General features: G+C 44.1%; 2 protein-coding genes across 2 annotated transcripts in view; one reads left to right on the top strand and one right to left on the bottom strand.

Moving 5' to 3' along the window:
• The window catches only part of LOC149471088 (tricarboxylate transport protein, mitochondrial-like), a 36,296-nt gene extending 17,191 nt beyond the window's left edge, over positions 1 to 19,105 (bottom strand). Inside the window, exons 1-3 of the mRNA XM_089657467.1 lie at positions 18,815 to 19,105; positions 2,988 to 3,095; positions 2,816 to 2,915 (exon numbers count right to left, since the gene is read on the bottom strand). Of these exons, the coding sequence (XP_089513593.1) occupies positions 2,816 to 2,915; positions 2,988 to 3,095; positions 18,815 to 18,977 (371 nt within the window). The 5' untranslated portion in view covers positions 18,978 to 19,105. The remainder of the gene's footprint in view (positions 1 to 2,815; positions 2,916 to 2,987; positions 3,096 to 18,814) is intronic.
• A 5,012-nt stretch (positions 19,106 to 24,117) lies between these two features.
• The window catches only part of TEKT1 (tektin 1), a 40,327-nt gene continuing 38,981 nt past the window's right edge, over positions 24,118 to 25,463 (top strand). The window contains exon 1 of the mRNA XM_089657457.1: positions 24,118 to 24,233. The gene's annotated coding sequence lies outside the window, so the exon portion shown is untranslated. The remainder of the gene's footprint in view (positions 24,234 to 25,463) is intronic.

The raw sequence follows: 25,463 nt of genomic DNA, 5'->3' as shown, positions 1-25,463 counted from the left end.
GAATGGTTGCATCTTCCGAGTAACAGGGTGTACTAGGTGGCGCAATTGGAAGAGCCTGGCCTTGACCCAAGGGAGCATCCGGGACACAGCCAAACTATCTGCAAGATTGGGGTTAAAGAGGATATTAGTCAGTGTAAAGGAGTCCGAGGTTAGTGCAAACCTGGTCCTACATTTCTGCCAAATACTCATGGAAAATTGTATGGAGCCAAGGAAGAGACGACGGAAAGGGGCAAGATCCACCGCCGAGGATGACCAGAGGAGAGAGCAAGGATGAGTTGGAGTCAATTGTAAGGACTCGATCTCAGTAAACAGATTGGGAGGAAATTGGGTGGACCATGACGGAATGAAACGGAGGTGAGTAGCACAATAGTAGGTCACGATATCTGGTGCCCTTTGCATTAGTTTTCTGGTTTTAACTTTTTGTTTTCCATTACTTTCACCTGGCAATCTGGCCAATAACACACTTCCTGTCTTAGGGAGGCGGCTCTATCTGTGGTGGAGCAATGAAGGCACCCTTAGGACAAGAGCATTGTCTGGGAAGTGTAGTGTTAGAAAGACTAGTAAATCTCAGATGGACTTTACATGACTGACTAAAGCTAGCCATAGATGGATCGAAATGTATCCAGTTCCAAACCACTGTGTGGCTATCCATGACTGACTTCTGTCAAACAGACAAGCTGGATAACTTTTTCCAGTGGTTGAAGCCAATGATCAGTGTATTGTGACAGCAAAAAGGTCCCACAGTCAGAGTACAAGGTCCCAGCTGGGGGCATTCTTCCATCTCATCTTGTTTGTGTGCCTGGAGGAATATGTTCATTTTTTTTTCATTAGACCAGAAAAAAAAAAAAAAAAAAAAAAGGGAGAACCATCCATGGTAAGGTAAGGTTCAGGTAATAAAACTATGATACAGGGGGGACTCAGAAAAACAAAAATACTGCTTTGTTAATGCATCATATGGCATTTTTGATTTTGCATTTGATGCACTTTTTTTCCACAGTGCATGTCTTGTTATGATCCCAGAAAGATATTACAGTGCATCCAGAAAGTATTCAGTGCTTAACGTTTGCAACATTTTGTTATGTTACAGCCTTATTCCAAAATGGATTCAATTCATTGTTTTCCTCAACATTCTACAAACAATACCCCATAATGAAATCTTTGCAATTTATTAAAAATAAAAACCCACATGTACATAAGTATTCACAGCCTTTGCCATGACACTCAAAATTGAGCTCTGGAGCATCCTGTTCCCACTGATCATCCTTGAGATGTTTCCAAAACTTGACTGGAGCCCACCTGTGGGAAATTCAGTTGATTGGACATGATTATGAAAGGCATAAACCTGTCTATATAAGGTCCCACAGTTAACAGTGCATGTAAGAGCACAAACCAAGTCCAAGGAATTGTCCGTAGACATCCGAGACAGGATCATATCAAGGCACAGATCTGGGGAAGGGTACAGAATAATTTCTGCAGCATTGAAGGTCCCAATGAGCACAGTGGCCGCCATCATCCGTAAATGGAAGAAGTTTGGAACCACCAGTAATCTTCCTAGAGCAGGCCGCCTGGCCAAATTGAGCGATCGAGGGAGAAGGGCCTTAGCCAGGGAGGTAACCAAGCACCCAATGGTCACTCTGAAAGAGCTCCTGCGTTTCTCTGTGGAAAGAGGAGAAACTTCCAGAAGAACAACCGTCACTGCAGGACTCCACCAATAAGGCCTGTATGGTAGAGTGGCCAGACAGAAGCCACTCCTCAGTAAAAGGCAAATGGCAACCCACCTGGAGTTTGCCAAAAGGCACCTGAGGGACTCTCAGACCATGAGAAACTAAACTCTCTGGTGTGATGAAACACAGATTGAACTCTTTGGCCTGAATGCCAAGCGTCATGTCTGGAGGAATCCAGGCACCACTGACCACCTGGCCAATACCATCCCTACAGTGAAGCATGGTGGTGGTGGCAGCATCATGCTGTGGGGATGTTTTTCAGCGGCAGGAACTGGGAGACTAGTCAGGATCAACGGAAAGTTGAATGCAGCAATGTACACACATCCTTGATGAAAACCTGTTTCAGAGCGCTCTGGACCTTAGACTGGGGCGATGGTTTATCTTTCAACAGGACAATGACCCTAAGCAAACAGCCCACTTAACAAAGGAGTGGATACGGGCCAACTCTGTGAATGTCCTAGAGTGGCCCAGCCAGAGCCCAGACTTGAACCCGATTGAACATCTTTGGAGAGATCTGAAAATGGCTGTGAACGGACGCTTCCCATCCAACCTAATGGAGCTTGAAAAGGTACAGCAAAAAAGAATGGTAGCAATTGCCCAAAAATAGGTGTGCCAAGCTTGTAGCATCATACGCAAAACGACTTGAAGCTGTAATTGGTGCTAAAGGTGCTTCAACAAAGTATTGAGCAAAGGCTCTGAATACTTATGTACATGTGGGGTTTTTTGTTTATTTTTAATGAATCGCAAAAAACTAACTTCTTTGACGTTAACATTCTACAAATAATACCCCATAATGACAAGGAAAAAAATAAATGTAATCCATTTTGGAATAAGGCTGTAACATAACAAAATGTGGCAAAAGTTAAGCGCTGTGAATACTTTCTGGATGCACTGTATTTTCTGCAAAAGTATTTTTTTCCATATATCTACTTTTTATTCTTTAAAAAAAAAAGCAAATAAAAAAAGAAGGTCTCCAACTTACTCCTTTTAAACATCAAGTTCAACTTACTCCTCCTAAACATGGCATTAGTTCCTTGGGTAATCTGAATTCCATGTTTATTTCATTAGTTGTTATGGTATGGATTTCATACCTTACTGCAGACTTGGGAATGGATCCATACAGCAGTGAGCTAAGCCCTCGATATAAGCCTCGGATTCCATGATCCTGTACAGTAAGCTTGACACAGTGCCCTGTGGGTGACATGAGAGGTAAATAGGCTGTCCATTACTACAATCATGTAAAATGCAATCACACCTTCTTACCGATTCCTCTATACCGGGGTGGATTGGCTTTCTCATCTAACTGAAGCTGAGTCTTGACGTACTCTGTAGGGAATGTGATGCAGATTTCAATACCCCCTGCAATTCCACCTAGGAGAGATAAAATAGGGAATGAAAAGTGATTTCCCAGATATGGTAGGAGTGTGGTAGCGCTGGACCAGTCAGTCTCAACTAGGGTTCCTCCAGAGGTTGCTAGGGGTTCCTTGAACTGCAGTTGATTCACCTCCCATTTGATGGTACCTGCATAGTTCCTGGGCCAATGACACTTGAAAGAGCCAATAGGAAGACACCAATGATCTTTTCAGCAAGACACCAATGATCTTTTCAGCAGTCTATAAAAGGTGGCATTCTGACTACCAGTTTCTTCTCACTGGCCACTACTGTAAGGGGACATTGTTCCCACTGATCTCAGATAAATTGGTTTTAGCAGGGGTTCTTCTAGACCTAAAAAATGTTTTCAAGGGATCTTTGAGATAAAAAGGTTGAGAATGGCAAAAAAAAATAAAAATATATAATCATCGCTTTTTATCCACCCTGCTTAAAGAAGACCCCTTTCCATTTCATGTTGTCAGCAATGGTACCATATAGAAGAGCAATGTCACAAGTCCAGAGTAAGAAAATACATTTCTTTACACAAGAAAGGTGAAGGCTACAAGAAGATCAGCAAAGCTTTACTTAGTCAGAATACTGTAGCAAAAGTGATACAAACATTTAACAAAAGATGAAACTGCAACCATCTCACAGAGACGTCCAGGGCGTCCCAACATACATTTCGTCCTAATGGACGTTCTATTCGCCTTGAGAACGTCCATTCGAAAGAAACGTACATTGGGGAGGAGAAGCCCATGTTGACATCATCCCCTGTCTGCTGGAGCCGGCACCAGCAGCTTTTATATATGCAAGTGTTTATCAGCATTTTGTAAGTAGAATCTTGGATTTTTTAAATAAATCTTTCCAATAGAACTTCACTATGGAGATTCGCTTTCATGTTTTGAGCCAATAAAGATCGAGAGGAGATCGTAGCACCTGAACATCGTTGGAGTGGAATACGCATTGGAGTATACACAGCTTCATGCCTTTGCAGGCCTCCTATCTAAGGTCTGTGTTTCTGGTAAGGGGCTGGGTTTGACGGTGGTGGATACACTGTTCACAATGATTGATTTACTAAGACACTTAATCACTGGAGATTTTATTTATTTATGAACTCATTTGATATATTTGTCATGGTTTTCCAATGGACTCAAATTTATATGACACTTAATGTATGATCTTTAAGTTTATATATTCAGTGCCACATATTTTTGGAAAAATATTAACTTTACTTTCATGTAACAAGCTAAACAAAAGTTCTATAAAACTCTGTTTTGTCAACACTTTGGAAATTGTTCTAGTGTTCACTGAGATAGCGATTAAAAATCTTACTTTTCAAAAGGGGTGTACTCATTTATGCTGGTGCACTTGTATACCAGGAAGTGATTAAAAAAAAAAAAAAAATCAAAGTTGTACAAAAAAAAAACAAAACAAAAAAAAACAAAAACAAACAGAAGTTAACTGCTTCATTATAATTGTATTAAGAGACAACTTCTTAAAAGGTTAAGCACAAAATGACCAGTTAGAATGTGCCAAGCTTGACTTTGTTTTCAATGGAGTAACAAAGGTTTAGAACCCCTGTCAGGTTTTATTAAGGTCTCTCCTCTCCTATTTGTACGGAGTATGGCAAGTGAGGAACAATCTAAAAATTGCTGTCACTGTCAGGAAGAGAGGAAAAATATTCCGATGGAAATACTTGTTCTGGTGACAACCTCCTAAGAGAGGATATTCCCTACCTTGTCTTGTGCCCCAAGACAATTTACTAAAACCAAAGCGTACAAAATCTGGTGCAGCTCTGCATTGTAGCCATTGTATCAGCTTCTAACCCCAGTGGCTGTAAAGGCACAAGGTTTTTCTACCCTTCAGCGTGCAGCGCCCCCCACCCATTCCTCACCTGAGCCCCCTCCAATCCAGTGATGTTCACAATGGCCTCGGCTGTGTGGGGACTCTCCTCATTGGCGGAGACAGCAGTGGGAGCCCATTGGTTCTTGCTGCTTTAAGAGACAGAGGGGAGAGCGGTGGCACGGCCGAGCAGCGGCTCTGTGTGTGTTATGGACTCAGAGCAGCAGCTCAGGAGCGAGAACATAGCAATGTGCCCAGGGCAAGCAGCTTTCTCTGGGGGCACTGCTGGAGGGGGAGGAGCAAGAGCATCGATGGGGAACCTGAAAAGAAGAGGATCAGGGCAGCTGTGTGCAGAACTACTGCACAGAATAGAAGTACATGTTTTTTATTTTAGAACAAAAAATAAAAATAAAAAAATTCAACTTTAGTATTACTTCAAGCTTTGGCAATAGTACCTGGAAGCTGATTAGTTACTAGGCAGGACTGCACCAGATTTTCTAAAATAAGCCAGTGATTGGACTAAAGCTGGCCATAGATGAAAACTGCAATGATGATGCTGCAACTGCCAATTAACATACATTTTCCAACTGGTTCATTTGCTAGAAGTTGACCTAACCATTGACTTCTGTTGAACAGAGACTGCTACACTGAATGAAACTCATCTGGTCTCCGCTGAACATCCATCTATGGACTCCTTAAAAGGATACGTTCACCTTTGGTAACACATGACAGGCATATTTAGGGTGTAACATGTTACCAAACATCACCTGCCAGCATCCCCCTCCCCCCAGTCCCTCATTGTGACAGGAGGCAGGGGATCCTCTTTCTGAACCCACTGTCATAATTAACAAACAGCGCGCTGTGCGGTGTTCCACCCACACAGCCACATCGTTCATTTACAGTTTCCCATGAATGGATGAACTACAACTACCATTTTCCATTGCAGCAGACAGCTTGTAGACATAAATGAACTGTGAGGGCACTGATGATCACTCTCATTCATTGATTTTTCCTGGACTTCAGCAACTGTCTGCCTGTACGGGAGGTACGGGCAGACAGCAGATTGAAAATTTGCAGGATCCTGGCATTCCACCCATGATCTGGTGCAATGCTTTACAGGCTGCAGAGTTGTTTTTATTACCTGCAAGATGTGCATTTATTATTTTTTTTTTTGCTTGGCTTTTAAGGACTACCAATCAGAAAACACATTCTGCATAAACATGCAGTAGATATTTACAAGAATATCAGAGAACAGTCATATCAGATTTAATCAGCTGATATTATTAACAGTAGCAATGATATTAGTCATTTATTTACCCAATAAATTCTAGAAATATTTTAGTGACTGTATGCCAAGAATATTGAATACAGACTTCAGCAGAATTATGGATTGCCAGGAATGCTTGTTATCCTGTAATGTACAGTGACAACCTTCAGATTTATAGCACAAACAATCCATTTTAATTCAGCTGACGTCAATAAAACTGTTCAGGCAGAAACTGAAAAACATCCAGATAAAAGATTTATAACCCTGGCATGTAATCCATCCTTCACTGTCCATCCTTCAAAACAAGCCAGACGGAACTGAAGCCCACTGATTTTTAATTCATAGATCTGAACGTGACTGAACCACAGGTAGTTATTTTTACAGTATATCTGTCACTGGGGGATATATGGGGCTGTCATTACTGGCACACTAGCATCGGGGATTTTTGAGTCACCGACTTGGAACAAGCATGCAGATTAGAGTCAGAATTTCTTAGTTGCATACTTGTGCCAGGTCAGTGACTCAAAACCACTGGATCTGAATGATAACCAGGCAACCAGCATTATGAAAAAAAGGAGGTCAGCAATGATAACCCCTATATTTTATGACAGGTTTAGAGGCAAAGTTAAGCTTAAAAAAAAAAAAAAAAAAAAAACTTTATTTGCAGGTAAAAAAAAAATGTATATTTATTTTTTTTTTTTCTAAAAGGAGCATGCAGAGCATTGTACCCACGATCAGTAGCTCCTGCAGACTCTCAGGATGACTGCCTGCCTGTACCTCGTACAGACAGGCACTTACCTGAGAGCAGGAAGGTCAATGAACTACAAGAGTGCTCAGTTGCACCTTCATGGTTTATTGTGAACTACGAGCCGTGTGGCGCAATGGACGATGGTTTCTATAGTCTATTCAGTTACAAGAAACTGAATGAATGACGAGGCCATGTGGTCGAAGCTCCGCATGGCTGCGCTGTTTTCATATATTGACAGCAGGACGGGGAAGAAGATCCCCCGCCCGCTGTCACAGGGAAATAGACTACAGCTTCTGGAACATGTTACATGTTCCATAATGGGTAGAACATGTAACAGGTTCCAAAAGTGAACTTATCCTTTAAAAAAAGAAAAAGTACATCTAAAAGGCGTCTGCATGACAGTCTACAAGTCTAAATTCAGTTATGTGATGAAAATTTCCTTTAACTTCGCTTGAGACATTCGTCCCCCTTCCCATCCCTATACAAAAGTAGTAAAGTCAAACTGCAATAAACAGTGAAAAGGAATTAAAGGGGTATGGGTGAATAAAACACAAAGCTACTCACTGTATACAGGACACAAATATACTACAGTCCTTGTCTACATAAAATATGCTTTAATTATTGGGCCACAAGAAAACATCAAAGCTGGCCATAGATGGAACGAAAATCGTCTGGTTCTGAAGGGATCGGTCGAATCATGGGGTGCAAGCCACCACCCTTCCTAATGGGTATTGCTCTGCTGCCAGTCAATATTCATAAATTTAGAATTAGGCCACAATGTAGACTGAAGTTATAGTGTACAAACATACATATATATATATATACACACATATACATACATACACAAACACACACACACACATATATACACACACTTTAAATTGATCAGTCCTGATGTATCGACGGCCCATCATTTCTTGAGGCCCTAAAATGCCAGGACAATATTCCCCAACTGACCCCTTTTTGGAAAGTAGACAGTTCAAGGTATTTAGTAAGAGGCATGACGAGTTTTTGGAACATTTTTTTTTTTTGTCACAATTTTTTAGAAAAAGACAAATTTTTTTTTTCTTCATTCTGTAGTCCAGCCACACTTCCTCCAGCCCTGTAATTGGAGGTCCATACCTTCATAAAACCCAGAGGCAGGATAAGTCTAGGTTCCGCAGCGTTTTGAGATTTGCAGAAACTCACTACTGTCCATTTAACATGATTTCCTATGGGACACATCTCCACGTTTTCACCTAGTGCATTTCTTGGAAAGGATCAGGGACTTTTGTAAATGCAAAACGTTGCGGTTTTGGTTCTATAAACTTCAATGGAGACACTGCAGAAAAGCATATACTGAGTTGTTGCTGCGTTTGACACATTTTAATCTGCCTAGCAAAAAGAAAAAAAAAAAAAACCCTCAAAAAACGCAGCAAAAACTCAAAGCGCATTGCAGAAACAGACCAAACACAAACTGCATAGGTGTGAACCTAGGCTAAGCCTGTGTTTTGCCCCCACGACACAAATAATCCCTGGTGCAATGCTCTGCAGGCTTTAATGCAAAAAAATTAGTAAGGGTAGATTTAAATGCAGATTGGACTTCAGAGGCTACTGACAGATGGTGAGGAATTGATGTGATTCCTCCTCTCTTTTAACCCCATTTTTGCAGACGATTACACCACAACCGCATGTATTGTATGTGTTGTGGGGCATTCACTGCACTTTTTCATTTGCTAGAGTGTGTAGCATGAAGCCAGCTTGCTGCCCGCTGATTGCTACATGTCCTGTAAACTTTGAAACTTTGTTGTGAGTGTGACGCAGCACGTAAACATTTCCGTCTACTACCTATTGTGGCTGACAGGGTGGGGTGGGGGGTTTGGTTGGTGGAAAAAATGCAGCTGAACAGCATGTCTACATTAAAGGATAAGTTCACCTTTGAGAACATGTAACACCCATTTTTAGGGTGGAACATGTAGAATGTTCCCGATCCTGCAGCCACCGCCCCACTCCCTGTGACAGCAGTGCAGGGAGAAGTTCCCCACACTAGCTGTCAGATTTCAAAAACAGTGCGGCCATGCGGGGCGCCACCAACACGGCCTCATCATTCATTCACAGTGTTCTGTGAATGAAGGGACTACAAGTCCCAGCCTTAGCAGCTGTCAGCTTGAGGTCCTCAATTAACTACCACAAAGCTGTTGAGTGCCGTGTTAGTTCATTGAGCCTTCCTGTCAGTATCTACTTGCCTGTACAGGATGTATGAGGAAACAGACACACGGACAGTGTGCAGGAAACCTGTATGGCAGTAGTGATCTGCTGATTGCTAGTGCAATGCTTTACAGGCTTCTAACACAAAAAATAATAAATGCACATTTTTTTTTACCTGCAAAAAATTTGCATTTATTATGTTACGTGGAAAGGTAAACTTGCACTTTAAGCCTAAATGTACACAGATTATGAGATTCATGTTGCTACAATTATTTGGTTTTGGAAAATGTGGACAAAATATTTAAAGTGACACTGAGCCCTGGTTCACACTGATGCAGTGCGGAACTCGCATCGGTTTCTGCGATTTCCACACCGCATCATAATCGCACCCAGTGCATGCAAATCTCTGCAGGTGAGTATTATAAGTTAGCAACACCTCAAAATTGATTCGCAAAATGTGGTGCGATGTGCAGAACCAGATCGCATGGTTATCAGATTCTGGTTCAAACAAAGAAAAAAAAAAAAAAAAAGAAGGAAGAGGTCATGCAGTATTTTGGTGCGGTTTAAGCCATGCAAAATGTATGGCTCAAATTGCACCGCACAGGAATCGCATGAGATTTGCGCAGGAATGTGGTGCGGTTCCTGTGCAAATCACATGCGAAGTACTGCACCACATCACTGAGAACCAGGGCTGAAGCTTCATTTTTTATCATAATATTGGTGTAAATACCCACATGGAAGAAAAATATATTTGAAATGTATTTTAAAAATATTCTTCCCAAATATATTGACATATATTTGAAATGCTACAATTGTGGCCATATTCAATATATAATAGCAGTCAGACATCACTGACCTGATCAATCACTGTTTTTGGTAGAAATGATATTTCTACATGGCAAATAATTTACTAGCAGGTGTAGTAGAGTAATAGAGTCTGTGTAATTGAATCACTAATTGAAAGGGGCATGTTCAAAATAATAGCAGTGTGGAGTTCTATTAGTGAGGTCATTCATTCTTTGAAAAACATGTGGCAATTATTGCCCTTATTTAAGGAAGGAAGGCAGCAAATGTTGTACATGCTGGTTACAGTGCATTTCTCTCTGAAATTCTGAGGAAAATGGGTCGTTCCAGACATTGTTCAGAAGAACAGCGTACCTTGATTAAAAAGTTGATTGGAGAGGGGAAAACATATAAAGAAGTGCAGAAAATGATAGGCTGCTCAGCTAAAATGATCGCAAATGCTTTAAAATGGCAACCAAAACCTGAAAGACGTGGAAGAAAGCGAAAAACTACCATTCGGATGGATAGAAGAATAGCCAAAATGGCAAGGACTCAGCCAACAATCAGCTCCAGGAAGATCAAAGAAGGTCTAAAGGTACCTGTGAGTACTGTTACAATTAGAAGACGCCTATGTGAAGCCAAGCTATCTGCAAGAAGCCCCTGCAAAGTCCCACTGTTGAAAAAAAGACGTGCTGAAGAGGTTACAATTTGTCAAAGAGCACATTGACTGGCCTAAAGAGAAATGGCGCAACATTTTGTGGACTGATGAAAGTAAGATTGTTCTTTTTGGGTCTAGTGGCCGGAGACAATTTGTCAGACGACCCCCAAACACTGAATTCAGGCCACAGTACACTGTGAAGACAGTGAAGCATGGTTGCGCAAGCATCATGATATGGGGATGTTTCTCATACTATGGTGTTGGGCCTATTTATCGCATACCAGGGATCATGGATCAGTTTGAATACATCAGAATACTTGAAGAGGTCATGCTGCCTTATGCTGAAGAGGAAGAGCCCACCTCACTGACAACAACCTCCTCGATCCACTACAGTCTGGCTTCCGTCCTCTACACTTCACCAAAACCGCCCTACTCAAAATCACTAATGACCTGCTAACCGCCAAAGCTAATGGCCACTACTCAGTCCTCTTACTCCTCGACCTTTCCGCGGCCTTCGACACAGTCGACCACCCCCTCCTCCAGTACACTCCCTCGGCATCAGAGACTCCGCGCTCTCCTGGCTCTCCTCCTATCTATCCCAACGCTCCTTCAGCTTTACCTATAACGCTACCACCTCCCCCTCTCTACCCCTCTCTGTTGGGGTCCCCCAAGGCTCGGTCCTCTTCTCTTCTCCATCTACACCTCCTCCCTCGGCAAACTGATACATTCCCACGGCTTCAACTATCACCTCTACGCCAATGACACGCAAATTTACCTCTCCATCCCTCGCCTCACCCCTTCAGTCTCCGCCCGTATCACCCACCTACTGAACGACATATCAGACTGGATGTTGCCCCATTTCCTCAAATTGAACCTTTCCAAAACCGAGCTCCTGATTTTCCCCCCAGCCCGTGCCCCCCTCCCCCCCACCCTCTCCATCATGACCAACAACGCCACCATCAGTCCCACCCCACAAGCCAAAGTCCTAGGTGTCACTCTAGACTCAAACCTGTCCTTCCAACCCCATTTCCAATCATTGGCAAACTCATGCAGGCTCCACCTCTGCAACATCTCGAAAATACGTTCGTTCCTAACCACAGACACTACTAAACTACTCGTTCACTCCCTTATTATCTCACGTCTGGACTACTGCAACTCTCTTCTCACTGGCCTACCTCGTCGCAGACTATCCCCGCTTCAGTCTATCCTGAACTCAGCGGCCAGACTCATCCACCTTACCAACCGCTCCGTATCCGCCACCCCCCTCTGTCATTCCCTCCACTGGCTCCCAATTGCCCAATGCATTAAATTCAAACTACTAACACAGACATACAAAGCCATTCATAACGCTGCCCCAAACTACCTCACCGACCTGATACCCAAATACCACCCTACCCATAATCTTCGCTCCTCACAAGACCTCCTACTTTCTAGCTCCCTGGTCTCCACCTCCCACGCCTGACTGCAGGACTTCTCCAGGACTTCCCCCATCCTCTGGAACTCCCTACCCCAATCCATCAGACTGTCACCTACCCTCCTCACCTTTAGGCGCACCCTGAAAACCCATCTCTTCAGGGAAGCCTACCCCGCCCTCACCTAACAGCCGATCTCCTCCTACCACTCCATCCCCCACAGCCACTTCCTCCTGAACCACTATCCCCTCCCTCCTAGATTGTAAGAGCTGGGCCCTTGACCCACTCGTGTATTGTATTGTTACTGTATCATCTCATGTACTGTCCCCCACTATAATGTACAGCGCTGAGCAAACCTTTTAGCGCTATATAAATACTGTATAATAATAATAATACACACACACACACTTATTTTAATTTGATTTTTTAAGACATACAGTATATTTGAAATGTATTTTTTTTCCATATATTTTGTAATAAAAACGATTTTCAACATTATATATATTTTTTTGAAAATATGTTGAAATGTGTTTTTATTACAAAATATATGAAAAAAAAAAATACATTTCAAATATACTGCATGTCTTTAAAAATACAAATCTAAAGTATATCTATATTGAATATGGACAAAATTGTAGCATTTCAAATATATGTCTAATATATGTCTAAATATTTGGGAAGAATATTTTAAAATATATTTTTCTTCCATATGGGTACTTCCCTTATGTGATGCCTCTTGATGTGTATATCTTCCAGCTGATTCAGGTTGTACCCTCAGCACTGAAGATGCGGTGTCCCTGTCCCCTTTTTCTTCCAGTGGCTCTTGGAGACACCCATGCATTCACACTCCCAGCATGTGTACATAGCCTAATGTTGCCTAGCGTGGAAAGCCACTTCTGCTACCCCCTCATGTGTCCTTCAGTGCAAATGCTCCTCCTATACTCACTGTGTCTTTAGTGCATGCAATTCTACCCAGATGTTCAGGAAAGTGGCACCCTGTGACCAAAAATGAACAGCAGAGAACAGGTTGTTACGTGAGTGTCAGGCACACACTGTGGCATTGAAATTTCCTGGAGCAGGTTGGCACAGCTTGCTAGTAGTGCATAAAGTTAAAGAAAAGCTGAGCGTTTAATACTACTTTAATTATGTATTGATGAATACAAACCTGCATCCATTTAGATCAGCCTGGAGTTCATTCATTGATTGCCTTGCTTTCTAAGCTACTGCAGATTTTAGCTCCTGTTTGGCTTTGAAGATACAAAATGTTTATATTGTCAGCCTAAAAAAAAAAAAAAAAAAAAAAAAAAAAAATGAAACTGTAATCTTTATTTTGTAGGACCATCTGTATCCAATGTGCACTGAAGCTACACTGAGGAGTGAGCCTGTGCTTAGATAAACATGAAGACTGCCACTGCTTACTGCCCATTCTGGAGTACCAATTCCCTGCCTGTCATACGAATCTAGTGGAATCCAAGTCACTGTCCCAAAACAAATATGCCCATCAGGAATTCTGACTTCACTGGTTTCAGGATTGTCCTGGACTAGAGCAACAGAAGGCATTGAAGTGAGAGGATAAGCATGACTGACAGGCAGCTAACCTTTTCAGCAACGGCAACCCCAGTATTTCTTTCAGTGCAGGTTTTCATTAAAGGCTTGTCAGCACTAGTGGCTGCCGGTGTATGCTGTAAAGTGAACTGTGCTGTGCATTGTAATAAAGCATCACACCATTTAACGCCTCAGCCCCAACCTGAAATGACTTGTGTAGTTCTGTAGTGAGCTCACAACATGCTGTGCAAAAATCGAGCATGCCCAACTTTTTCATCGCCATCTAGTGGCCATAATGTGCTATTTTTCCTAAAATACCTCAGACAGAAAAAATACTGCATTATGGCCATTAGATGGAGCCGATGATCACAGGAAATCTCTGTATTAAGCAAAATCTGGTCACATTTTTATCAAGGATGGGTGAATGCTTGTCACATTCATCCACACAATTCTTTCATAAATAGACCCCTAAGGTTGATGTCAGTTGTCATGATACATGACATAAAAATATATATATTATAATGTATGATAAAAATAAACTGTATAAATATAATTCATCAGCGCTAAGAGCGACATCATTAGTTGCTCAAAGATTAGCACTGCTGCCTTGCCTTGGTATCCTCTAGTCCACGGGTGTCAAACTGGCGGAACTCCAGCTGTTGCCAAACTACAAGTCCCATGAGGCATTGCAAGATTGACAGTTACAAGAATGACTCCCAAAGGCAGAGGCATGATGGGACTTGTAGTTTCACAACAGCTGGATGGCCACCAGTGTGCCATCCCTGCTCTAGTCCAATCCCAGCCAAAACATTTTCTACAACTTCTCTCTGTGTTTGTGTTTTCTCCAACTCTTCAAATACAAGCTGACTTAATCAGCACTATGTAGAGTCTAGAAGAAAAAGTGAAAAGAGGGACATGACAAACCTTTAGTCAGCGGTCACACCGCTGCGATTTAAAACCACGCTGAAATTGCACACAAAACGCACAATTTCAGGTGCAATTTCTAAAGACTTTATTGCTACTTGTGAAGATTTACAACGATTTCTTGCAATTTGGAGTGCGATTTCCATTATACTCTATGCATCTGAAATCGCAATAAAACTGCAGAAAAAGTATTGCAAGAAGTACTTTAGAAATTGCGCTGCAACAAGTCGCACGTGTTAAAACACTGACAGTCACATTCATTAGACTGGGCATTTAACCCCTTCCTGCCATTGACTCCCGGTCCTTTAACCACTTGCCTACCGGGCACTTCTACCCCCTTCCTTACCAGGCCAATTTTCAGCTTTCAGCGCTGTCACACTTTGAATGACAATTGCGTGGTCATGCAACATTTTACACATATGAAATTTTTATCATTTTTTTCCCTCACAAATAGAGCTTTCTTTTGGTGGTATTTACTTGCCGCTGGGGGTTTTACTTTTTGCGCTATAAACAAAAAAAGAGCTAAAATGTGTTTCTATTATAAAATTTTGCAAATAATTTTGCAAATAATTTTTCTCCTTCACTGATGTGCGTTGAGGAGGCTGCACTGATAGGCGGCACTGATGTGCAGCACTGATAGGTTGAACCGATAGGCGGCACTGATGATGGGTACTGATAGATGACGGGTACTGATAGTCAGCACTGCTGAGCACTGACTGGTGCAACTGATGGGCACAGGTGGGTGGCACTGATGGGTGGCACTTCTGGGCACTGCTGGGCACCGATCATCAGTGCCCTGATGATCAGTGCCGATCCCTGCTCTGACAACTGCCGGTTCTCAGCAGTACTTTCCCCACGTTCTGACAGCGTGAGGAAAGTGCAGTCGAGAACTGGCAATTGCATCTCCCTGTGATCAGCGTGGTAAAAAGCCGCTGTGTTTGGCCTTTTACCACATCATGTGATCAGCTGTGTCCGTAGGACACAGCGATCACGGAGATCGCCGGGTGCGCACCCTGGGGGGCACGCAGGAGAGCGCGTTCTGGGAGGACGTCATATGACGCCCTCCCAGAACAGCCGTCATTCATCTATCTGCGGTTGGCAACTGGGTAAGAGAATCAAAATGCCAGGAGATGGAGGCGGGCATTCTGATCACGTGACCACTGTAATTGACAGTTACATGATCAAAAGCTCCCTATCGCAAGTTTGCATGATAGTTTAGTTACTGTGCTGGGAGTACACTCAGCACAGTAAACTGTTTATCTATAGACGAATATATGCAGCTGCTAGGCATTAAAGCGCACCCGCCAAGAGGAGACATATATACATTCGGCCAATAGGAAGTGATTAAAGGCCAAGTTTACCGTTGGGAACGTGTTACTCATGCAGCTGTGAACACACGCGTTTTCCATAGCACTATGCTTGCTAGAGTGCGATTTCTCAACAGGGTCAGGGAGTTCTTTTGAGCGGTTCCCCCACACAGGACAGCCCACCCAAATGAATGGGCTGCCCAACACACGACACACAGAATGGCATGCACACAATGATGATGCAAACAGAGCCTTGATTGTAACATCTTCCCAAGCACACAACTTCCTACCTTTTCCTGCCGTGATAGTGGGTGGAGGTTCCTCTCCCCTGCGGCCTCTGTCACATTAAAAAAATTGGCACAGCTGCATAGGGCTTCACCAGTACAGCCACGTAATTCGTAGAGATCTGTGAATGAATAAACTACAAGTCCCATCTTCCACTGCAACAGATGGTCTTGTACTTCTCAATGGACTACCATTGATAATCAGTGTACTCTTAGGGCTGGTTCACACCAGATGCAGCCCAGTGCATCTTTTTAAGCTGCATCAAAAATGCATGCACTGCGTTTTTCTTTGTATTTCAGTGGCCTTAGGTCTCACGATTGCAGTGCATTCCAACCAGTCAACACAAGTAGAACATGCTGCATTTTTTCTGTATGGAATGCATCTGGAACGTGGTAAAACGCATCAAAAATTCACCGGAACACAAATGTCCTAAACTGAGATAAAGAAAAAAAAAAAAAAAAAAAAGGAGAGGGGATAAAAGTATCAAAAACACGCATGCAAAATCGCATCCGGAATGCAGAAATTGAGGTGTGGACCGGCCCTTAGTCCACTGACACTTCCTTCAGATTTCTGACTGCCTGTACAGAGGTATGAGCAGAGAGTTGGAGGACGAGAGTGCAGGAGCCTGACCTTGCACCCACCATCCACTGATTGCATGGAAAAAAAAATAAATAAATGTAAATTTTTTTTTTCTGCAATAACGTGAATTTATTTTTTTCTTAAAGGTGAACTTAGTCTGTAGGGTCATTTCACACTGGCGTTCCGGGTTTTTTTTTCTTCAGTTCAGTCACGTTTTTGCAAAGGAAAAAAAAAAAAAAAAAAAACACGGATGAGTTTATATCCATTTTCATCCAGTTTTCATCCGTTTACATTGGTTTACATCTGTTTTTTTATCCGTTTAGATCCATTTTTCATCCGTTTACATTGGTTTAGATCTGGTTTTCAGACATTTACATCCATTTATGTCTGTTTTGGGGGGTTTTGCAGAAGAAAAATAGGGTTTTCTTCCGTTCAAAAAAAAAAAAACTGATGTTAACGGATGCGGACATTAATGGATGTAAAAAGATGTTCATCTCTTTACATCCACAAATCCACAGAAATACACAGGGGTCCGTTTTTCATCTGTAAACGGACAGATGAAAAACAGACATCTGGAACGCCCGTGTGAAAAGGGGCCTTAAGGTGATATTAAAGGCTATTAAAAAAAACAAAACAAAAAACAAGCATATTATACTTGCCTGCTCTGTGGAGTGGTTTTGCACAGAGCAGCCCTGATCCTTCTCCTCTCGGGTCCCTTACTGGCACTCCTGGCTCCTCCCTCCTGCTGAGTGACCCCAGAGCATGCAGTTTGCTATGGGGGCACCCAAGCAGGCTCGCTCCTGAGCTGCACACAAGTATTTTATTTTTTCACCTTCATGCATAGAATGCATGAAGGTAAAAAAGCCTTGAGCCTTTACAACCACTTTAAATACATGAAGGGGGAATAAGGTTCAGGAGAAAGCTGAGATCAAGAACACGGGAACATGACCTTGAACCAGCAAGAGGACATTTCAAAAATAACCTTGGAAAGTATTATTTTACAAATAGGGTGGGTCATCAACAGTAAGTGGATTCAGACCTGATTGAGACAAACAGGCTGGACAGTTTTCTTCTACCATCCATGGTTTACATTTCTAGGTTTATGTCTCTATGAGGGGGAATTGAGACTGGAGCAGCTGTGCATGGCAGACAATCAGCCTCTAGCTTTCATTTTTAAAGCTTAAAGTGTTACTAAACCCACAACAGTAAAATCAGTCTGTATATGTAGTAAAGCATGCTTGTTATACTCACTGTGGAACCTAAGGGGTTAATCCTCTGCGTTGTGTAAAAAGGCTGTTTGATCCCGACTTCTCTGATCCTCCCCTTCTTCCAGGGTCTCCCTCTTATCTCCTGATAAGACGGACTGAACCGTAGCCATTCTGCACATGCTCAGTTTAGTGTGCATTGCTAGAGGGGGTTTTTTTCTTGGGAGAGTGTATGTGATCAGCACAGGGCCAATCAGCACTGTCCAGACAGAGGTCAGGGGTTTTGCATCCTCCTAGAGCAGAAAGAAAACTCCTACAAGCTTTAACCAGTGCTCTGCTGGGCACTGATAGAAGTCACAAGACTGCTATATACTGCTGATGAGAAAAAGGTATTTATCAGTTTATATTTACTAAAATAATTGCATTTCCATGTTGTGTGTACTGTGGGAGACCAGATACAGTGAATGCAGGGTCCTGGGTTTAGTAAACCTTTAATTCACAGGTGTCAAACTGGCAGCCCTCCAGCTGTTGCCAAACTACAAGTCCCATGAGGCATTGCAAGGTTGACAGTTACAAGCATGACTCCCAAAGGTAGAGGCATGATGGGACTTGTAGTTTGGCAACAGCTGGAGGGCCACCAGTTTGATACCCCTGCTTTAATTGGACGAGCTGAACTTGAAGCCGATTGGTTGCCATGCACCACTGCTCCAGATTCTGTCTGCTCCAGGTCTGATCGATGCCTCTCTAGGTCTCACTAGGAGTGACAACTCAAACGAAGCTCAGCCTATAGAAATCACAGCCCAGGACTGTTGTGTCTGGGAGTTCCTGGATACCAGCAGACGTCAGATCTTCCATACAAATAGATGACATTGTCCCATGTGAAGGATGTCCTGATCATCGCTGCAGTACCATATCATGGGTGTCTGGGTACAGATCAGGTCATGCTGCCGATCACAAGCCATGAGGATGATACTCACCAGCCAGGATCGCCTTCCCAGGATGTGTGATCTTCCCCTTCCCTCCTCCTGGAGCCGCAGCAGCCAGAGATCTGCCCACCGCCCGCCTGCCTCCATGTCCCCCAGTCCGCGAGAGCTCGCAGGGCCCCTCGGTGACGGTGAATGGCCGCAAGATGGAAGACATGGCAGCTATGGAGGGAGCTCCCCTAATGGAAAGGTGCAGACCACCGAGCCGTACCCAGCCTGCCACGAGCCACGCCCCTTTATTAATATTCCACACGCCGGATACTCCTCTGTTTTCTAGCAGCCGTGATTCATGCCTGCGGCCACGCCCCTCTCGGGTAGCCTACGTACAGGACACGCCCGATCGCCCCGCCTCTTCACTGTGGTAGACGGGTATTAGAAACACGAGGCTCATTCATTAATAATGAGGCTGGCGCTGCCCGAGGATTCTCATTGGTTGAAGCGCAGACAGTGAGGATGACTAGTGTATTGATGGGCGTCAGGAAGGGAAGGGGGCGTGCGAGGCTCTGTGTTCTGATTGGCTAGAGGACGGCGTAGGGCGATTTTCTGATAGGCTGGTGCCAGATAAGGCGAGACGAGTGGGAGCAGAGGGCTGTGTGATTGATGGGGAGGGTCGCCCCATGGGTGGGAGCCGGATCGCTGTGTCTGCCGACACTAATCATATGTAGATGTGTGAGCGATATGTATCGGGCTAGGGAGCTCCATTGTCGGGACAGACCCTGACTGGGAAGGTCATCCTCATGGATCGTACTGGAGAATGTGGAGGGTGCCATTGCTGTCCTCTGCTGGTTGTCTGCCTATTATGCTGATCCATTGTTCGTAAAGCCACAAGAAACACACATTGATTGTATTACTGATTCTCAGATGTGATGGCCGCATTCTTTTTTATTTTTTAGGAGTGTTTTTGCTCACGGGTTCGTTTAGTGCTCCTTCAGGTGCAGTAAAAACAGGCAGCTGAGCCGCGGTTTTACAGGATCTTCGGGTGTCTCCATTCCAGACTTGGCAGGGGGACTGGTCGGACCACCAGGTGAAAATAGAGGGAAAAATAAAAAAAAGGAATGATGTCACTGAGGATTCATAAGCTGTAATATATTACATTTTTGGTTCTGGTTCAGTACCACTTTAGGCTCGGTTCACAACTCTGTGGGTGGTGCCGCCCACAGTGGAAATCGCAACCATAGTGGGATCTTTGGTTTCCGTGCGGGCTGCGATTTCCCAAGTAGTGCAGGGACTTCTTCCCTGTGTGTCATGGGGCACGGGAGTCCATTCAAATGAATGGGTTCTCGTTCCCCCATAAATCGCAGCCCACACGGCCGCACAGATGTGAACCGGGGTTAATGTGGTTGTAAAGGCTCAAGGTGTTTTCCTTCATATATTCTTTGTATGAAGGTAAAAAACCTGTGTGTAGTAGCCACCCCAACTACCCACCCATTGTGATCCAGCGATGTTCACGAGAGTCTTGGCTTCTCCAGGACTCTCAAACCTCATTGACTGAGACAGCAGTGGGAGCCATTGGCTCCCACTGCTGTCAATCACAGCCAGTGAGCCAATGAGGAGAAAGAGGGTGCGAGGTCGCGCCACGGCTCCATGTGAATGGACACAGAGCAGCGGCTTGGGAGAGGACCTGCTTGGGTGCCCCCACAGCAAGCTGTTTTTCTCTGGGGGCACCTGACAGGAGGGAGGGGCCAGGAGTGGCAGCGGAGGACCCCAGAAGAGGAGGATTCAGGCTACTGAGAGAGGACCACTTGGCGGAAAGGAATGAGTGGCCCAGCTGATAACAGTCACTCTCCCAACAGCAGCACAGGAGAAGGACTCAGTGAATACACCTTTACCCCCTAGGCCGGAGAGGGGAGAGAGCATTTGGTTGGGAAACCTAACTCGCTCTGCAGCTGGGACTATTGCCCTTCTAGTATTAATTACTGGATCCCCTGTCCAGGGATACAGTTGGATTGAGGAGCTTCTGGGGCTGGAGAGGTACAATGGGAGATGCTGGCTAGCTCTCCATAAGCGGATTTCTGTGTAAAGTCTTGTAACTCGTTCAGGAAGTTTGTCCTCAGTTGCCATTCCCTTGGGCATCTCATACACCCCTTACCCCATCCAAGTTCTACATCCCTAATAAAACTTTAAAACAAGGCTCAAGGACTGGTTTTCTGTCTCCTGGTGCAAGTCTTGGTGAAGATGTGTGATGTCTGGCTGTGCAAGACTATAGGGGGACCCAAATCTTCTAGCGACGCCTAAGGGGGTCCTGCTACAAACAAAATGGCAGCCTCCAGCAAGAAGAAACAGGAACAATGCTGGAGGCAATTTACAGCACACACTCATTTTGGTAGCATAATTATTCATGTGGAATGTATGTTCCTTGCTAAAGAACATTATTTTGTGTGAATTGTTATGAGTAAAGTTCTGCTGATGAATGTTAGTGTACACAAACACAATATAATACCCATTTTTGATAAAATATAAAAGATGATGTTATGCCGAGTAAATAGATACCTAACATGTCATGCTTTGAAATTGAGTACGCCAGTGGAATTGTACCAAACTACAGTACCTAAAAATCTTCATAGGCGACGCTTTAAAAGCATTTACAGGTTACAAGTTTACAGTTACACAGGAGGTCTGGTGCTAAAATTATTACTCTCGCTCTGTTTGCGGCGATACCTCACATGTGTGGTACGAACACCATGTTCTTTTTTCCTGCAGTATGTATGCGTTTGAGCACAGGGCAGGGGTACATTACATTTTTTATAAATTATTTTATTATTTGCATCGTCTCTCTAATTTTTTTATCACATTTATTGCTATCACAAGGGATGGACAACATCCCTTGTGATAGCTGGAACAGTGACAGGTCTTCTTTGCTGAGACATCTGGGGTCCAAGATTGGTTTGATCAGATGCTTTCACAAGCTAGTAACGGCTTGTTTATATCCCAGTGAAACCGGAAGTGACAAAATCCTCGTCGCTTCCAGTTTTTTTACACCATAGAGTTGACTGGGGATGTTCCGGTCCTTGCTCATCTCTATGGTAAGAAGGCTTCAGTCCCGGGCTCCCTGGTTGGAAGGGGAAAGCCCAGAAAGGCAAAGGAAGGCGGTGGGGGTAACCCCCTCCTGCTGCATGTAAAAGTAATCCAGTGGCTAATTAGCCATTAGGATCACTTTTACATAAAAGTGTATCACCAGCTGAAAAAAAAGATACTCGGAGGATGCCTGTAGCTGCAGACATCACCCTGATATACCCACTAAAAATTCAGGACGTCATATGATGACTTAGATACTGGGATGATGTCTGTAGCTGCAGAAATCATCCTGATATAACCACTGGAAATTCAGGACATCATATGATGTCCTAGGGGCAGGAAATGGTTAAAGAGGAATGTCAAGCTCAGCTCCCACCTGCTTTTTTTTCTCTCCATACCAGTTATCCAGGGTTGTCCACAGTTCAGATATTCACTTTCTTAGTGTTGTCCTGCTGCAATCCACTGCTCAGGTTCCACAGCCCATGCCGGCTTCTCTCCTTTTGACATCATCGGGGGCCTATCTGCCCCTTCCGGGTTCAGGCAGTCGGCCCCTGATGGCACGTACCAGGCCTGCCCACCAGTCTCCATGGGTCTCTGCTCAAGCAGCCTCTTAAGATATTTGAGGTGCACCAAGCTATGGAAGCAGGTGCAGTATATGTCATCTCGCCTAAGAGGCAAGGCCAAATTAAAATAAATAAATAAAATAGTAAACAAGCAAGAAAAACATTAGATTTAGCACTGGTTCATACTGATCTGGTGCGGAATTTGCAGTGTTTTCTGTGCGAATTTCACACCGCATCAGAATCGCACCCCATTCATGCAAACCGCTGCATGTGTGCATGTTACGTTAACAACACCTCGAAAGCAGTCCGCAGAACGTGGTGCGATGTGCAGAATCGGATCGCATAGGTGTGGATACCCATGTGATCTGATTCTAGTGCGGACCCAAAAATGGGTCCTGCACCTTTTCGGTGCGGTGCAATTAGAGCCATTCAAAATGTATGGCTCCAATCGTTCCGCACACAAATCGCATGTGATTTGCACAGGAATATGGTGGGGATCTTGTAAGAATCACATGCAATATACCGCACTGCATATATGTGAACCCAGGCTTAATTTAGCAGAAGATGGGGGAGATTGCAGGGAGGAAAATTCCCTTTTGAGACTGAGCCTGGGTTCACATTTCTGCGGTTCAGCACATCGCATGTGATTCACACAGGAACCGAACCGCATTCCTGTGCAAATCACATGCAAATTCTGGGCGATGCGATTGGAGCCATACATTTTGTATGGCTCCAATCGCACTGCATCCGCACCAAAAAGGTGCAGGACCAGCTCAGTAACAAACAGAACGCCTGTATAAAAGGGGCCCAATGATTTCTAAGGCACATACCTGTAACCTGTATGTATGAAGATCAGCAGTTCAGACTTTACACAATTTTCTGATCTGCACTCTTGTTCCATGTCAATGATTTAGCCTGGCCATACACTGAATTTTGTCTGGTTCCTGGTGAACTGCTTGTAATTTGCTTGGTGGATGGCCCCGTTGGTCCCTTCCCACCCAAAATCCTTCAATTGAAATATATTTCTAATCAGATACAGGCACTGTTCACTTAATCTGTTGGTTCCAGCTGTCAGAATACAATAACCTCAGCTAGAGATTCCTCCATCCACACTGTATATTGTAGGCCATAGATGTGATTTTTTTTTCCTGCAACCATGGCTTGCAGGGGAAAAAAATCACTCAATTTCCTGCATTAACACAGTGCTGATGGGGAAATGCCTCCCGTGGAGCTATTGCGAGGGGGGCCATCCCTGCCGGGAGAACTCAATGATTACTGCTAGTGGCTATAGCCGCTGGCAATAATCGCATGGTAGAAATTCAACATACTGATGGTAACCAAGTCGATCAATGGGTCAACTTGGGTACAATCAGCCTGCCCATACATGGATCGAATCTCATTATAAACTGCCCTTCATCAAAAGGAATAAATACATTAAAAAAAAAAGGGGGGGGGGTCCTATAACCCCTATCACCCCCCCCCCCCAGGGGATTAATTTGCTGTCTTACATCCATGGGTTATGCTAAATGATTGACAACAGTCATTGTGTTGTCTAGACATGAGCCTTCGCCATTTATTTGTGTTTTGTATCTGTTGATCTGGGAGCCATCAAGGGAGTTTATCGGCCCATAGATAACGATGATCACTGAGCAGACAAGTCTGACCAGTGACGGCACACATGGAAGGAGGAGGGGCGGGTCCCTGGGAGAAGGCGTGCCCTCGTAGTCATGGAGAAGCGTCCTCTGTGTTGCCCTGGTGACCGGCTTGTTTGGATGGGAGAGCCCTGAACAGCGGAGATCTGCGGCCGGAGAGGACCGATCACCGTGCTATACCGGGTGAGATCTGACAGATATATATCCGGGCACATCACCTCCTCCTTCTCCCTGGGTGACCTCTGTCAGGAGCAGTGTGTAGAGCAGACACTGGGCTACAATCTTCCCCATAGTCCACTGATTATTATAGGATCCCTCTGCTATGTATAGGGAGAATATCAATATTTAGGCTACATGTACATATGAACCTAAAATTCAGATATGTGGCCAGAAGTTGGCAGAAAAATGCCCCCAAGGCTCCATTGATACCAGTGCATTTTGCAAACATGCATTAAATCGCATATTAGGAAAGGCCGTAAAATATTGTGGCGTTTGCGGTGCCGTTCATTGTTAATGAAGCAAGAAGGTGAAATTTTGTTGCAGAGAAAAAGGCACAACAAACACAGCAAAATGCACAGTAACAAAACGCAAGGCTCAACGCAGCCAAACGCTACATGAACTACTTTCCTGTCTTTGTTGCAGGTATAGCAGCCCATTGAAAGGAATGGGCTGCTCTATGCATGTCACAAGAAAAACGAGTACAAAAAAGGCACAATCACAAAATACTAGCTGTGAATGGAGCCTTGAAGCGGAGCTCCACCCAAAAGAGAAAGTTCCACTTTAAGGTCTCATCCCCCGCTCTCTGTTAGGGATTGGAGCATTTGGGGAGCGGGTACTGATTTTGACAGGTACCCGCTCTCACGTCCGCTGTGATAGCCTAAGCTAGGGGTCTCCAAACTTTCTAAACGAAGGGCCAGTTTACTGTCCTTCAGACTTTAGGGGGGCTGGAATGTGGCTGTTGGGAGTACAAAAGGTCCTGACGTTAGTGGGAATAGACAATGCCCAATCTTTAGTGTCAGTGGGAGGAATTGGACTTCATCATTAGTGGCATTGGACCCCATGGTGGTGTCATTGGGAGGAATTGTGCCCCATCGTTGGGTGTCATTGGGAAGAATTATGCCCCATCATTGGGTGTCATTGGTAGGAATTGTGCCCCATCATTGGGAGGAATTGTGCCCCATTGTTGGGGTCATTAGAAAGAATTGCACCCCATCATTGGTGGCATTGGACCCCATTGTTGGTGTCATTGGGAGGAATTGTGCCCCATCAAGGGTGTTATTGGGAGCAGTTGTGCCCCATCATTCGGTGTCATTGGTAGGAATTGTGCCCCATCATTCGGTGTCATTGGTAGGAATTGTGCCCCATCATTGGGTGTCATTGGGAGGAATTGTGCCCCATCATTGGGTGTAATTG

This window comes from Staurois parvus, unplaced genomic scaffold (assembly GCF_062004578.1).
Source record: "Staurois parvus isolate SC_StPar_1 unplaced genomic scaffold, SC_StPar_1.0 ptg000029l, whole genome shotgun sequence".
In the NCBI taxonomy this organism is placed as follows: domain Eukaryota; kingdom Metazoa; phylum Chordata; class Amphibia; order Anura; family Ranidae; genus Staurois; species Staurois parvus.
The sequence above is the reverse complement of the archived record's forward strand: the minus strand, read 5'-3'. Positions and strand labels throughout refer to the sequence as shown.